The following is a 15,093-nucleotide window of genomic DNA, read 5'->3' as shown; positions in this document are numbered from 1 at the left end:
GCGTTGAATCAGACACCGATTCCCTTGGGGGGGGGGAGCCGTGATTGGAGGATGACGATCCGTCATTTCTGACGTAGGATGAGGCTTGTAATGACCGGGGGAAGCTGGAGCTGCTGTCAAGATTAAAAGGTAAGTATTTTCACAACATGAGTGAAATGTAAATTTTGATGAATTAAAGTGCCCCTGTTTTTAATCAAATTTTTAGAAACCGGGCACTTTATCATCAAAATGTACATTCACTTTAACTATATTTCGTCATTTTCTTTTTCTAAAGAATATGCTACATATATTTCAGTAGTCGTCCTTCAAAGTACACAGTAGTACATGAGCAAAATTACTTTATGCTACAAATATGCATCTTATTTCCCTTCTCAAACATATTCTTGTTCTAGAATATGTAATGTATATTTCTACTTTTAATTGCCGCTGTGTATCATATACTGCAGAAATAAATGTATAAATAAAAAAAATAAAAAAAATAAAAATCTTTTAAATAAAATGCTTACTTTTGGAAGACAAGGCAAATGTGATTATAGAACAGTCCTCAAGACTTATTAAAAAGTGCACCAACTGTTTTTAACACATATCTGGAGGGAATATGACGAGCAATGGATTACTGACAAAAAAAAATATGAACTGTCATTAAAGGAACACAATAATGCAGGAATAAAATGCTGTCATGTGGCAAAGCATAGTATTATAGCTCAAATGTTTGTAAATAATTATATGTTGGACCCCACAAAAGTCAGAGTGCATTGTGGATCCTGAGAAGAACACACACAGATACCCAATCAGGAGTTATATTTACACACATAGCCACCAATCATTATCTGTGTACTCATCACTGGCTGTCCAGTGATTCTGCTGCAGAATATGGATTCCATATAAAACCCCTACAAGGAGTTAAAACATTGTTACTGGCAAAACTTATGTGCAAATATAAAAAAAAAGCAAGCTATTATAGCGTTACGGTATTCCTTTAAAGGGATATGAAACCACAAAATGTATTTTGTTATTCAGTGCATACAATTAAGAAGACACAGTTTCCAATTTACTTCTATTATCAAATTTGCTATGCTCCCATGGAATTAGTTGAGAAGAGATAGCTATATAATCAGGAGCACTACAAGGCAAGAAATAGTGCTGCAATCTGGATCTCTTTCAAATGGATAACATGCTTGCAAAACTATTGCTATATATTGCTCTAGATACGTGCATGCTCCTAAGCACACATCCTTGTTGTTTTCTGTTTTTTTTTAAAAAAGATACAAAGAGAATGAAGATAATTTAAAGTGAATGTCAAGTTTGATGAATCAGTGCCCGTTTTTTAAAAACCCTATTAAAAACAGGGGCACTTTCATACATCAAACTTTACATGTCACTTATTTTGTTAAAATCTTTTAATCTTGAAAGTCGCTCCAGCGCTTCCCCCGCCCATCGCAAGCCTCATCATATGTCAAAAATTACGGATCTGGTTTCCTCCAATCACAGCGTTGCCTCAGACAATGATTCCCCTGGGGACGGGAAGCCGTGATTGGAGGATGCCATATTCACCATTGCTGACATATGAAGTGACGAGCGGCAGGGGGGGGGGGGAATCGCTGGAGCGGCTTTCAAGATTAAAAGGTAAGTATTTTAACAAAACAAGTGAAATGTAAAGTTTGATGAATGAAAGTGCCCCTGTTTTTAATAGGGTTTTTAAAAACCGGGCACTGATTCATCAAACTTGACATTCACTTTAATAGAAGTAAATTAGAAAGTTGTTTAAAATTGCATGCTGAATTATGAAAGGAAAATGTTGGGTTTCATGTCCCTTTAATGGAACAGTAGACTTCACAGCACTGTGCTATTTTGTAACAGATCTATACAGATTACTATGGTCATATTCCATGCTACTGAACATTGGTACAACAATAATGCATAATATTCCATAAAAATACCTACAGGATGAGACAAGCTCTGCTATGAAGAGCCAACAAGGTAGAATATTCAACTTATGAACCGATCTCTTTTGGCTATCGAAGAGCATCAATTCACCCATGAAAAGTGTGCATCTCTTTCTCACCGCAGGGATATATGCAGCTACTCATCCTTCTGTCACAAAAAAGTACCCTACCCCTAGTAACAAAAATCAGCACTAACCCAATGGCGGGTGGGTCAGGCCTTAAAAATAACTAAGGGTATAAAATAGCCCCTTCCTGTACAGTTCATCTCATGGCGCCGTCTTAAACGCAGTAAATAGCAACATTTTGAATAAACTGTCATGAATCTGTATTCACGATTTTTTTCTGAGTTTAGCACAGTCACCCATGCCCAGCCCCCCTTATTTACCTTTTCATCTGCCTCTTGCTCTCGGTTCACTCTTTGCCTAAGCTCCGTCATCCTAAATGAATGAGAGCTCCCTTATCACAGCAAGGCAGTCAATGAATGACTGATGGTAATTTAGGGTACACGGTACTCTGGTACCCCCTGGTTATGCGCAGTCCTTTTCCTCTGCTTTTGCTATTTGCTGCTCTTTACTAGGGGAGCGCGCATACAAGAACAAGACCAGGAGCGAGCGACCCAGGCGCGAGTATGTCTATCGGAAAAAGCGATCCCAAATGCCGCATTTCCATTGGCTGATATGATAAACATAGGAGTAAACGAGCACACGCCAGCATCAAGAGGACGAGCCCTGAGTCTGATTGGCAAGCTTCTAAGAGAAAGCCCCGCCCACAAGTGAAATCGCTTACGTCACTTGCTCATAATCTCTAGAGATGCTGAAGTGTCATTGGTGAATTCCTTGTTGATTTAGGTTCTGGAAGGAGTAGCTGGATTACATAGATGGAGAATACTGACAGATGGCGATATACATTATTTTAGGTTGCAAAGTATTAACTCTTTAATGACGAATGGTAGTTTGCACTTAAATACCAATTACTTTATTTACCATGTTTGGCGTTTTGGGAACACAACAGGATTCCTAAATGATGACAGCAAAAACATTTAATATGACATAAATATTTTTTTCGTAGGCTAATATAAAACGATGCTTACCATTGGTATATATCAGATAAAGTAAACATTTTCAAAAAAAATTGTACATTTAAAAAAAAAAGTTTTATTTGTCAATTAATACACGTTTGAAAAAAGTAAATATGCATATTCTTAATTGCTTTTATTTAAAATATGTGTGTGTTTATATAATATATATATCTATATATAGCAAAAATACAGTATATAACGATTGTGGTTGTCATGTTCCATGTTCAAACGAGAATTGCCTTATATTTCGGGGCTGGACTGACTTTACTTAGCGTGATCAGACTGATATGCTTCAGAAAAGTTTTCCTTTGTGAAAAGCAGAACTGGGCTAAAAGAGGCTGCTCCTAGGTGGTGAATCGCCATAGAACAAGCTATTGAGCTGTTGTTCGTTCCTTGTAGAGCGCTTCTCTCTTTGATTGTATTTGAATAATGACCCTGGGGAGGTCTCTGTAAAGGGTGATAGGGGAAACCAGATGTGGACTCCTTGCCCAGTGAAGCTTAGAGGAATATGGCTGCACCTCACTGACTAGGCCCATAGGCAGTGGCGGCTGGTGAATTTTTAAGATGGTGGTGCACAAGACCCCGCCCCTTTGAGAACGCCCCACCCCTCAAATGGCCCCACCCATTTGAACCAAAACCTAAACTCTTGAATCTGATTATATATATATGTACTGGTCTGATAAACACAATTTATACATATCTTACTTACATTACATATATAATATCTTTATAACAGCAGCAAGCTCTTACCTTACACCTCTTCTATTCTATTTCGATATTGCAAGTATGCGCCGAAAGAAGAGCAGTATGAGAGCGTGCTGCTGTAAAACAAAAGTGTCTGTGTATGTGTCTGTGTGTAGTAGTAGTAGTGTTTATGTGTGTGTGTGTATATGTGTCTGTGTGTAGTAGTAGTAGTCTTTATATGTGTGTGTATGTGTCTGTGTGTAATTGTAGTAGTGTTTGTGAGGGAGAGAGAGAGAGAGAAGGGAGGGAGAGAGAGAGAGAAGGGAGAGAGAGAGAGAAGGGAGAGAGAGAGAGAAGGGAGGGAGGGAGAGAAGGGAGGGAGAGGAGGGAGAGAAGGGAGAGAGGGAGAGGAGGGAGGGAGAGGAGGGCAGGAGGGTGAGATAAATAAAACAACCAGTGAAGGGACACTGCATATTTTTTATTACTAAATAAAGAGATACAACAAAAAAGAAAAAAAAGTGTCTGCAGCATTAGTTAAATGCAATGTCCCTGTATTTTATTTTATTTATTTTAAATGGAGAAAGGCTATATATAATATATCTGTCACTGCACAGTCAATTTCTAGCTGGGAATCAGTACATATGGACTTTCTGCCTTAAAAGGGATTTGTGCACTAGGTATGTAGAAGTCAGGTATGTAATCACAGTCACACTGGAAGTCGCAGCGCTATAAGAAAAAAATAAGTGGCTCCCAGTCCCGCCTCCAGAAAAAAGAAGAAGACAAAGTAGAAACTATTTTAAGTTAAAATGAAGCGTTTATTCAAGTACAGTCTGTACTTGAATAAACGCTTCATTTTAACTGTATATAGTTTCTTCTTCTCTTTGCTGGAGGTGGGACCGGGAGCCACTTATTTTTTGCTTAAAGCGCTGCGACTTTCAGTGTGACCGTGATTACATTAGAGACGAGTCTAGACAATAAAAGCATTGGTGTCAGTGGGGGACACACACTTACCAAATTAATATGTGTCTACAGTCTCAGTCTCTTCAGTTCAGTGTCAATTTAGCGCGCCTGGCCTGGGATAATCTATCATCCGATCCTTATGTATCTGGGATTGTGAATGGTGCTTTCCGCCCTCACGTTGTGTAGTTACGGCGTAACTGTTATGCCCCTGCCTCCTCTCCTCCCACACAGCTCAGCTCTTAGTGTGCGAGTGTCACGTGACAGCTGGCTCCCGCACACTAAGAGCTGTGCGAACAGGAAGGCTATGGGCTGGCCTGTAGGTGGCACTGCAGTCAATGCAGTTTTAAAGTGGAAAGTGCTTTTGCCTATACTTCTATGTATCGCACTGCACAGCATGTGCGATACATAGAAGTATAGGCAAAACAGCCCTTTCCACTTTCAGGTTTCAGGCTCAGCCTAATAGTAATATGCATGATGATAGTACACTGCACAAGACAGCACACAGGAAAATAATACATTTATTAATAAATATAATATAAAATAAAAAATAAAATTTTCCATAATTTTTTTTTTCTCATTTTTTTTCTCTGCTCATTTCCCCCCCCTCCTCTGCCCCCTGGGGGTTCACGTGCGACAGTGCACATATGGAGGAGCCTCCACTGCCCATAGGAGGCTGAAACGATCGTCTGGAGTTGTCACGTTCCTTGTTCAAAGGAGAATTGCCTGGTATTTCAGGGCTGGACTGACTTTACTTGGCGGGATCAGACTGATATGCTTCAGGAAAGTTTTCCTTTGTGAAAAGCAGAACTGGGCTAAAAGAGGTTGCTCCTAGGTGGTGACTCGCCATAGAACAAGCTATTGAGCTGTTGTTCGTTCCTTGTAGAGCGCTTCTCTCTTTGATTGTATTTGAATAATGACCATGGGGAGGTCTCCCTAAGGGTGATAGGGGAAACCAGATGTGGACTCCTTGCCCAGTGAAGCTTAGAGGAATATGGCTGCACCTCACTGACTAGGCCCATAGGAGGCTTAAACGATTGTCTGGAGTTGTCACGTTCCTTGTTCAAAGGAGAATTGCCTGGCATTTCAGGGCTGGACTGACTTTACTTGGCGGGATCAGACTGATATGTTTCAGGAAAGTATTCCTTTGTGAAAAGCAGAACTGGGCTAAAAGAGGCTGCTCACACACACACACACATTTATATATATATATATATATATATATATATATATATACAGTATATATATATATATATGGCAGGTAGGGTGTGTGCACTCTCACCATCAAACAAAAACTGCCAGGGTGCTATTGTGTAATGGATATAAATTTGTAGGAATACGCACTCACTGGTCTTCTGTCATCCGTGATAAAAATTCTTTATTAAACAGTGACGTTTCGGGACCAACAGCGTCCCTTCTTCAGAAGAAGGGACACTGTTGGTCCCGAAACGACACTGTTGGTCCCGAAACGTCACTGTTTAATAAATAATTTTTATCACGGATGACAGAAGACCAGTGAGTGCGTATTCCTACAAACATATATATATATATATATATATATATATATATATATATATGTGTGTGTGTGTGTGCAAGGGGTTTATATATATATTCAGGCGTATCTCTGAGATATTGCGGTTCGGTTCCAGACCACAGCAATAAATCAAATATAGCAATAAAGTGAGACACATTCATTTTTTTTCCCTAGGGTATATAAAAGTTATGTTTACACTATACTGTAGTCTATTAAAGGGACACTAAACCCAAATTTGTTCTTTCATGATTCAGATAGAGCATGCAATTTTAAGCAACTTTCTAATTTACTCTTATTATGAATTTTTCTTTGTTCTCTTGCTATCTTTATTTAAAAAGCAGGAATGTGATGCATAGGAGCCGCACCATTTTTGGTTGAGAACCTGGGTTATGCTTGATTATTGGTGGGTAAATGGAAGCCTCCAATAAGCAAGCACTATCCATGGTGCTGAACCTAAAATGGGCTGGCTGCTAAGATTTACATTCCTGCTTTTAAAATAAAGATAGCAAGAGAACGAAGAAAAAATAATAATAGGAGTAAATTAGAAAGTTGTTTAAAATGTCATGCTCTATCTGATTCATGAAAGAAATTTGGGTTCAGTGTCCCTTTAAGTGTGCAATAGCATTACGTCTAAAAAAGAAAAAAAATACCATAATATGAGCCTTCAGCAAGTCATAATCTGTTTTCTGGGTGTGTGAATATATATAGATGTGTATATATATGTATTCATGTGTATTTACATGTTTATATGTGTATATGTGTTGGAAAAATGGCGCCAATAGACTGGCTTGACACAGGTTGCTACAAACACTCAATTTGTAAAAAGAGCAATATCTGTGATGCACAATAAAACGAAATATGCCTGTATATATATATATATATATATATATATGTGTGTGTGCTTTTTAAATATAAATATATATATATATATATATATATATATAGTATATATTTTATATATATATATATATATATATATATATAAATATGTCTGTGTGTGTGTGTGTGTGTTTATATATATTTATATTTATATATATATATATATATATATATATAATCACTAAAGACATTTAAAGAATAAATATGCTATAGTATGTACTGCAATGTAAATACATTCACCAAGACTCCATTGTAAGAACCTGCAAAGGTGCTATAAAATAAATATAACATTTAAAAAAAGACAAGCCCTCTGTGTACTAATAATGCAAAACGTTTAATGGTTCACACATGACAAGTGGTAGTAGTTGCCCTCTGATAGAAAAATCAGCAATTGCTAAAAGCATAAAATGGAGATTGGTTACAGCTATTAGCTAAGAGATGATACGCCTAAGTGCCTTGCCACAGCCCCTTTAATACTTGGATTCTAACTACAGCCTTCCATGCTAGCTTTTAATAAAGCATGCTGATTGCACCTAAGGGTGTGCTAGCTAGATGTGGTTTTCCTAGAAAAATACATAAAATACATCAACATGGTAATGGACAACACTGGACCGGGTGCACATCAATTTCTTTGGCAGTACTACAGCCTTCCATGCCTGCTTTTAATAAAGCATGCTAATTGTACATGAAGGTGTTCTAGCTAAATGGGCTATTGGGCTTATTGTGAGCAATGGTACACCTTGCTGGTGCCATATTTTCAAAGAATCAAGACATAGGTGGCTTTTAAATATGTAGCTGCTGCTCAGTTGATTTAAAGTGATAGTAAACCCCAAGTTCTAGCAAAATAAAATAAATGATCTAACAAAATTAATTGCTATTTTTCTCTCTGTTTTAATATTGGGCTTCTAAATCTAATGCCTTTTCAAGCCTTCCATTGGACTCAGTATGTAAGTCCTATAAAAGAGGTCTCCCACACAGTCTCTTCTGATCAGATTATATCACCATCACCACATTTAGGCCTTAACTTGTAATGCTGCCCCTCACTACTGCTTTCTTAGCATACTGTTAGTGCCCATGCTCAGGCAAGCGCATTCTGCAAATATTAATGTGCTATTACACCTAGGGCAAAACCTTTAAATCAAGCAATTTGATGAGCTGGAAGGTTGAATATGGCTTTACACAGAAGACTGTATAGAAGTGGATAATAATGCAAACTTTCAACATGACTATTTTAGCAACAAAGATTTTTTTTAAGATAAGTAAATGTATTTATAGGTACAGAAAAGTAAAAATGAATTAATGATTAAGCATATTTGATACTAGAAGTAAATTGGAAAGTTAATTAAAATAGTATCCTTTACACAAATCATGAATCAAAAATGTGGGTTTCAAATCCCTTTGTTTAACAATATTGATTATTACAAAAAATTTTAATCAATATCACTTTTTTATAATCTACTGACAATTTAAAAAAATTGATATTTCAGTTGGTTAAAAGACTGGACTGTCCAGTTTAATATTGGACCCACACATGCAATTATATTACTGAATTCTGTTTCTAGCTAGAAATGTATCTAAACCATTTTTAAATGTATCTATGGTATTGACATTCATTACCTTTTTAAAGGGACAGTATACTGTAAAATAGTTTTTCCCTTAATGTGTTTACAATTGCTTTTTTTACCAACTGCAGAGTAAAAAATGTAAGAAAACTAGCTTTTTAAGGTTTATTTGTGTATATTAAAGCTCTGATTTTGTGTTTAGAAGCCACAACCTAATAAAATGGGTTGAGCTTGTAGGTATAATCAGATCTCATTACTTTATCACATTGTGTACATATACCTGCTTCTTTATTTTATATCTGTCCATAAACCAATCACCAGTACTTGGAGAGAACAATGGAAAATCAACATTGCATTGCCTTATCTCTGCAAAATCCCACTGGGAGTGTAATTTCTTCTGCTGGCTGTGTTTACAAAGCTTATCTATAGCTTGGACATGCGGCCACAAACTTTCAGAATAGGTGGGGATACCACATGCTAAATCAACTATTTCAAATGCCAATATAAGGGTAAAGGAGCTACTTGTAAACAATTTAATACACTCCATCAGGTAAAGTGGATAATTGGGAACAAATTAAAGGGGAGAACATTTTTGAGTAAACTGTCCCTTTAAGTAATGAGTGCAATCATTTTATCACTTTTTACAGTGAAAAAATATTTACTTTGCTGGAGAATAAATCTCCTTTCCTCCAGCCTTGAATTGTGACCTCTTGTCACAAACAATGGGCGAGATTACATATACGGCGCAGGCTTCAGCGTAACTGCTGAAACCAGCGTCGCCTGTAATTTCCTCATCGCACACGGTCAGTTCCGCGGTCATCTCCGCTCCGTGCCGGCTTGGTCCTGGATGAAGATGGAAGATGTCAACGGTTCCAAGAAGACTTCACCGCCGTCTGGAAGAGCACCTTCTCCGCCGGACTTCAGTAACGGTGAGTACCTATTTGGGGCTTAGAGTTAGGGCAGTAAAAAAGCTGAATGCCCTTTTAAGAGCATTGCCCATACAAATACCCCTTTAGGGGCAATGGGTAGTTTAGGATTTTTTTTAGTGTTAGGTTTTTTTATTTTAGGGGGGTTGGTGGGATGGGTTTTACTGTTAGAGGGGGGACTTAGTATTTTTTTTTAATGCAAAAGAGCTGTTTAATTTAGGGCAACGCCCTACAAAAAGCCCTTTTAAAGGCTATTGGTAGTTTAGTATTAGATTAGGGGGTTATTTTGGGGGGGATTTTTTATTTTTATAGGGCTTAGGTTTAATTTTTTTATTTTTGATAATTTGATTCATTATTTTCTGTAATGTTAGACTTTTTTACTTTTTGTAATTTTAGATTATTTTAATTTAACCTTACGTTGGTTTTTTTAAGTACTGTTAGGATTTTTTATTTTAATTGTAATTTAGTATTTTAATATTTTATGTAATTTGGGGTTAATTTAGGGGGTGTTAGGTTAGGGGGCTTAGTAATTAAATTAGGTTTATTACGATGTGGCGGTTTGGCGGTTTAGGGGTTAATAGATTAATTAGGTTTATTGTTATGTGGTTGAATGGCGGATTAGGGGTTAATAGTTTAATTAGGTTTATTGTGATGTGGGTGAATGGCAGATTAGGAGTTAATAAATTTATTAGGTTTATTGCGATATGGGTTAATGGCGGATTAGGGGTTAATACATTTATTAGGTTTATTACGATATGGCATAATGGCGGATTAGGGGTTAATACATTTATAAGGTTTATTGCGATATGGCTTAATGGCGGATTAGGGGTTAATATACAGTCGGCTAGATTACGAGTTGTGCGTTATGAGGGGTGCGGTGCTAACTTGCAGTTTATTGTCACCGCTCACTTACCTGCAGCGCTGGTATTACGGGGTTTTATCAACCCGGCGTTAACAGGCAAGAAGTGAGCGTAGAGCAAAATTGCGTTCCACACTGCACTCCAATACCAGCGCTGCTTAAGTGAGCGGTGAGCTGGTTATACGTGCTCGTGCACAATTTCCCCATAGACATCAATGGGGAGAGTCGGCTGAGAAAAAGTCTAACACCTGCAAAAAAGCAGCGTGAAACTCAGTAAACCAGTCCCATTGATTCCTATGGGGAAACACATTTTATGTTTACACCTAACACCCTAACATGAACCCCGAGTCTAAACACCCCTAATCTTACACTTATTAACCCCTAATCTGCCGCCACCGACATTGCCGACACCTACATTATACTAAGTTATTAACCCCTAATCTGCCGCTCCGGACATCGCCGCCACCTACATTATACTTATGAACCCCTAATCTGCTGCCCCCAACATCGCCGACACCTACATTATATTTATTAACCCCTAATCTCCCGCCCCCAATGTCACTGCAAACTACCTACACTTATTAACCCCTAATATGCCTTTTCAGGGCAATGGGGAGCTTAGGTTTTTTTAGTTAGGCTTTTATTTGGGGGGTTGGTTGTGTGGGTGGTGGGTTTTACTGTTGAGGGGGTTGTTTGTATTTTTTTACAGGTAAAAGAGCTGATTTCTTTGGGGCAATGCCCAGCAAAAGGCCCTTTTAAGGGCTATTGGTAGTTTAGTTTAGGCTAGGGTTTTTTTTATTTTGGGGGGCTTTTTTATTTTGATAGGGCTATTAGATTAGGTGTAATTAGTTTAAAGATCTTGTAATTTGTTTTTTATTTTCTGTAATTTAGTGGGGGGGTTTTTTTGTAATTTAGCTAATTTTATTTAATTGTATTTAATGTAGGGAATTTATTTAATTGTAGTGTAGTGTTAGGTGTTATTGTAACATAGGTTAGGTTTTATTTTACAGGTCAATTTGTATTTATTTTAGCTAGGTAGTTATTAAATAGTTAATAACTATTTAGTAACTATTCTACCTAGTTAAAATAAATACAAACTTGCCTGTAAAATAAAAATAAACCCTAAACTAGCTACAATGTAAATATTAGTTATACTGTAGCTAGCTTAGGGTTTATTTTATAGGTAAGTATTTAGTTTTAAATAGGAATTATTTAGTTAATGATAGGAATTTTTCTTTATATTTATTTAAATTATATTTAAGTTAGGGGGTGTTAGGGTTAGACTTAGATTTAGGGGTTAATAAATATAATATAGTGACGACAACGTTGGGGGTGGCAGATTAGGGGTTAATAAATGTAGGTAGGTTGCAGCGACATTGGGGGTGGGAGATTAGGGGTTAATAAATATAATGTAGGTGTCGGCGATGTTGGGGGCAGCAGATTAGGGGTTAATATGTTTATTCTAGTGGCGGCGGTGTCCGGAGGGGCAGATTAGGGGTTAAACATTTTATTATAGTGTTTGCGATGCGGGAGGGCCTCGGTTTAGGGGTTAATAGGTAGTTTATGGGTGTTAGTGTACTTTTTAGCACTTTAGTTATGAGTTTTATGCTACAGCTTTGTAGCGGGAAAACTCATAACTACTGACTTTAGAATGCGTTAGGAATCTTGGCGGTAGAGGGTGTACCGCTCACTTTTTGGCCTCCCAAGCAGACTCGTAATACCGGCGCTATGGAAGTCCCATAGAAAAAAGCCTTTACGAAATTTACGTAAGTTGATTTGCGTTAAGGCCAAAAAAGTGTGCGGTACACCTATACCTGCAAGACTCGTAATAGCAGCGGGCGTAAAAAAACAGCGTTAGGACCTGTTAACACTGCTTTTTTACCTTAACACACAACTCGTAATCTAGCCGAGTATTAGTTGTTGCGGTGGGGGTTGGCGGTTGACAGGTAGATAGATATTGCGCATGCGTTAGGTGTTAGTTAATATTTTCAGCCAGTTACAGGAGTTACGGTGCTCACATTTTCAGTGTAAGGCTTGCTGCACCTGCCTATGTGTGGCAAGGTGAAAATGGAGTAAAATTTCTCAATTTTCGTCGCGTAAGTCCTTGCGCTGAATATGTGATACCGATTTGCGAAGCAGTTCTATGTTAGCTTATGGAAGTAAAAATTGCGGGCGACGGGTGAAATATATATGCGCCACATTTATATGCGGCGCCGTATATGTGATACCAAAACCACGTAAAAAATGGGGCGTAGACGGCTTTTGCAGGCGACACAGCATATGTAATCTTGCCCAATATTCTTTGAATAAACAGAGCTTCTGCCATCTCTGTATATGGGCCTTGAATATATTTATATAAAGTAATTATGTCACCGGTCAAGCATCTTTTTTTCTAGAGAAAATAGACTCAGTTTGGGTAACCTCTCCTCATAGCATAAATTCTCCATTCCCCTTATTAGTGTTGTGGTTCTTCTTTGAACTTTTTTTTCTAAGTCTGTAATGTCTTTTTTTTAAATTGGTCCACAGAACTGCACTCCATACTCAAGGTGAGGTCTTACCAGGGATTTATATAGTGACAGAATTATGCTTTCCTCCCCTGCATCAATGACTCTTTTAATACATGTTAGTATCTTATTAGCATTAGAATCCACTGCCCTGCATTGTGCACCCATCTTTAGCTTGTTATCTATAAGTACTCCCAAATTCCTTTCCTACTCTGATTTGCTATGTCTAGTCCCATTTAAATAATATTAAATAATAGGTTGCTTGCTTATTTTTACTTCCAAAATTTAGAACCTTACATTTTCCAGTATTAAATCTCTTTTTCCATTTAAATGCTCATTCTTCTATTTTTTGTAAATCCCCTTGTAAAGCAACTTCATCCTGCACTGACCTAATGACCTTACACAATTTTGTATCATCTGCAAAATAGTGATGTTGCTATTTAAAGTGATAGTAAATCCTAGCTTTTTTGAAATGCTAGGATTTACCAGTGCAACAAATTAAGGGGACTTTCAGTCATGAAATATAAAATACTTCATGCTAAAAGTTCCTTTATTTGTCTATTTTATACTTCATGAATAAAACTCCCTTTTATTTGTTCCACTGGTAAATCCTAGATTTACTATCACTTTAATTGTTGCTCCAAGTCATTAATAAAAAATTTAAATAGAAAAGGGCCCAGCACTGATCCCTGGGGGACTACACTGATTGCCTTTGTCCAATCTGAGTATGATCCATTTACTACTACCAGTTGCTCCCTGTCTTTTATGCAGTTATTTATCAATGAATGAGCTAACATTTTCAGATATTCACAGTCCCCTCATTTTGTACATTAAACTCTTATGTGGCACCTTTGCAAAATCCAAGTATATCACATCAACTGATTCCCCTTTATCTATATTTTACTTAATTAGTTTGAAATTATCTATTTCTCATAAAACCATGCTGATTTGAACTCATAATTTTGTTTACACTAATATACTCATCAGTATAATCCTTTATAATCCCTTCAAGTATCTTCCCCACTATCAATGTCAGATTAACTGGTCTATAGCTTCCTAGATCAGTCCTGCTTCCCTTTTTAAAAAATTGTACCACATCAGCTTTACTCTAGTCCTGAAGTACTCCAATTTTTATCTATGGATTCTGGCATTCAGAATCTCTTCAACTTCATATTCCTCTGATCCATCCACTATGACAGGTCCTGGAGTAGATGGTGTACGGGATGAAAATGGATCAGATATTACTGGTTTGAGAAGAGAGATATGAAAAATTGTATGAATATAATAGGATAATGGTAATTGGAGACATATTGCAAATAGAGATACAATCTTTTCAATGGTAAAGGTCCAATAAAACAAGGACCTAATTTCTTGGAGGTAGAGTAAATCGAAGATGAGAGGGCAATGAATATAATTTATCCCCTACTTGATAATCAGGAGTAGGAGTTTTTTTTCTTATTAACATAGTGCTTGTATTGTTGCTGAGCCTCCACTAACCTATAGAATAGATAATGTACTTTGAGCTTCTTGTAGGCATTGTTCAGGTTTGCTTGATTTCAGAAGCAAGGTAAGCATACACAGGTATCACAGCCAAGATGCTAGGTTTCAGGAGCTAGGTAAGCATATACAGGTATCATAGCAGAGGTGGCAGACAACAAAATGAAAGGCACCCGGTCTCCATCGATCACAGGACAATCACATCCAATAAAAGCAACGGTATTTATTAGGCATCAAAAAACGATATACACACCACATCACAGGACATGGTCAGTCTTGGTCAAACATGTTTCGTATAGATAATACTGTACTTTTTCAATGACCACCTACAACCAAGTGACTTAACAGCTCTCATATACACCTGTCTAACTCCTCCCTAAGTTAATCATCCAATCACACTAATATAGCTTTAATTGATAAATTGGCTCACCAAGGGTGAAATACAAAAAATTCAGCAATATGTTAAAAGATCAGTATAAGAGGGGAAGACATGTAATAAACACTTTACCAAACTCGTGTTTAGTACAAAAAGGAGATAAAGAGAATTTTTTTCTCTATTTAAAACATAATATATATAACATATATAGTCTGTTTAAAAGATATAATATCAGCAGCTAAATATATACAATAAAGATAAGGTAGAAAAATAGAACCTATTGTACATCAT

General features: G+C 37.1%; 1 protein-coding gene across 1 annotated transcript in view; it reads right to left on the bottom strand.

The window, feature by feature from the left end:
* Nucleotides 1-2,560, bottom strand: part of CDS2 (CDP-diacylglycerol synthase 2) — a 232,860-nt gene extending 230,300 nt beyond the window's left edge. Inside the window, exon 1 of the mRNA XM_053718199.1 lies at nt 2,332-2,560. Coding sequence (XP_053574174.1) covers nt 2,332-2,382 — 51 coding nt within the window. The 5' untranslated portion in view covers nt 2,383-2,560. The remainder of the gene's footprint in view (nt 1-2,331) is intronic.
* Between the last annotated feature and the right edge of the window lie 12,533 nt (nt 2,561-15,093).

This window comes from Bombina bombina, chromosome 6 (genome assembly GCF_027579735.1).
Source record: "Bombina bombina isolate aBomBom1 chromosome 6, aBomBom1.pri, whole genome shotgun sequence".
Taxonomy (NCBI): domain Eukaryota; kingdom Metazoa; phylum Chordata; class Amphibia; order Anura; family Bombinatoridae; genus Bombina; species Bombina bombina.
This window is presented reverse-complemented; position numbering and strand designations above follow the sequence as displayed.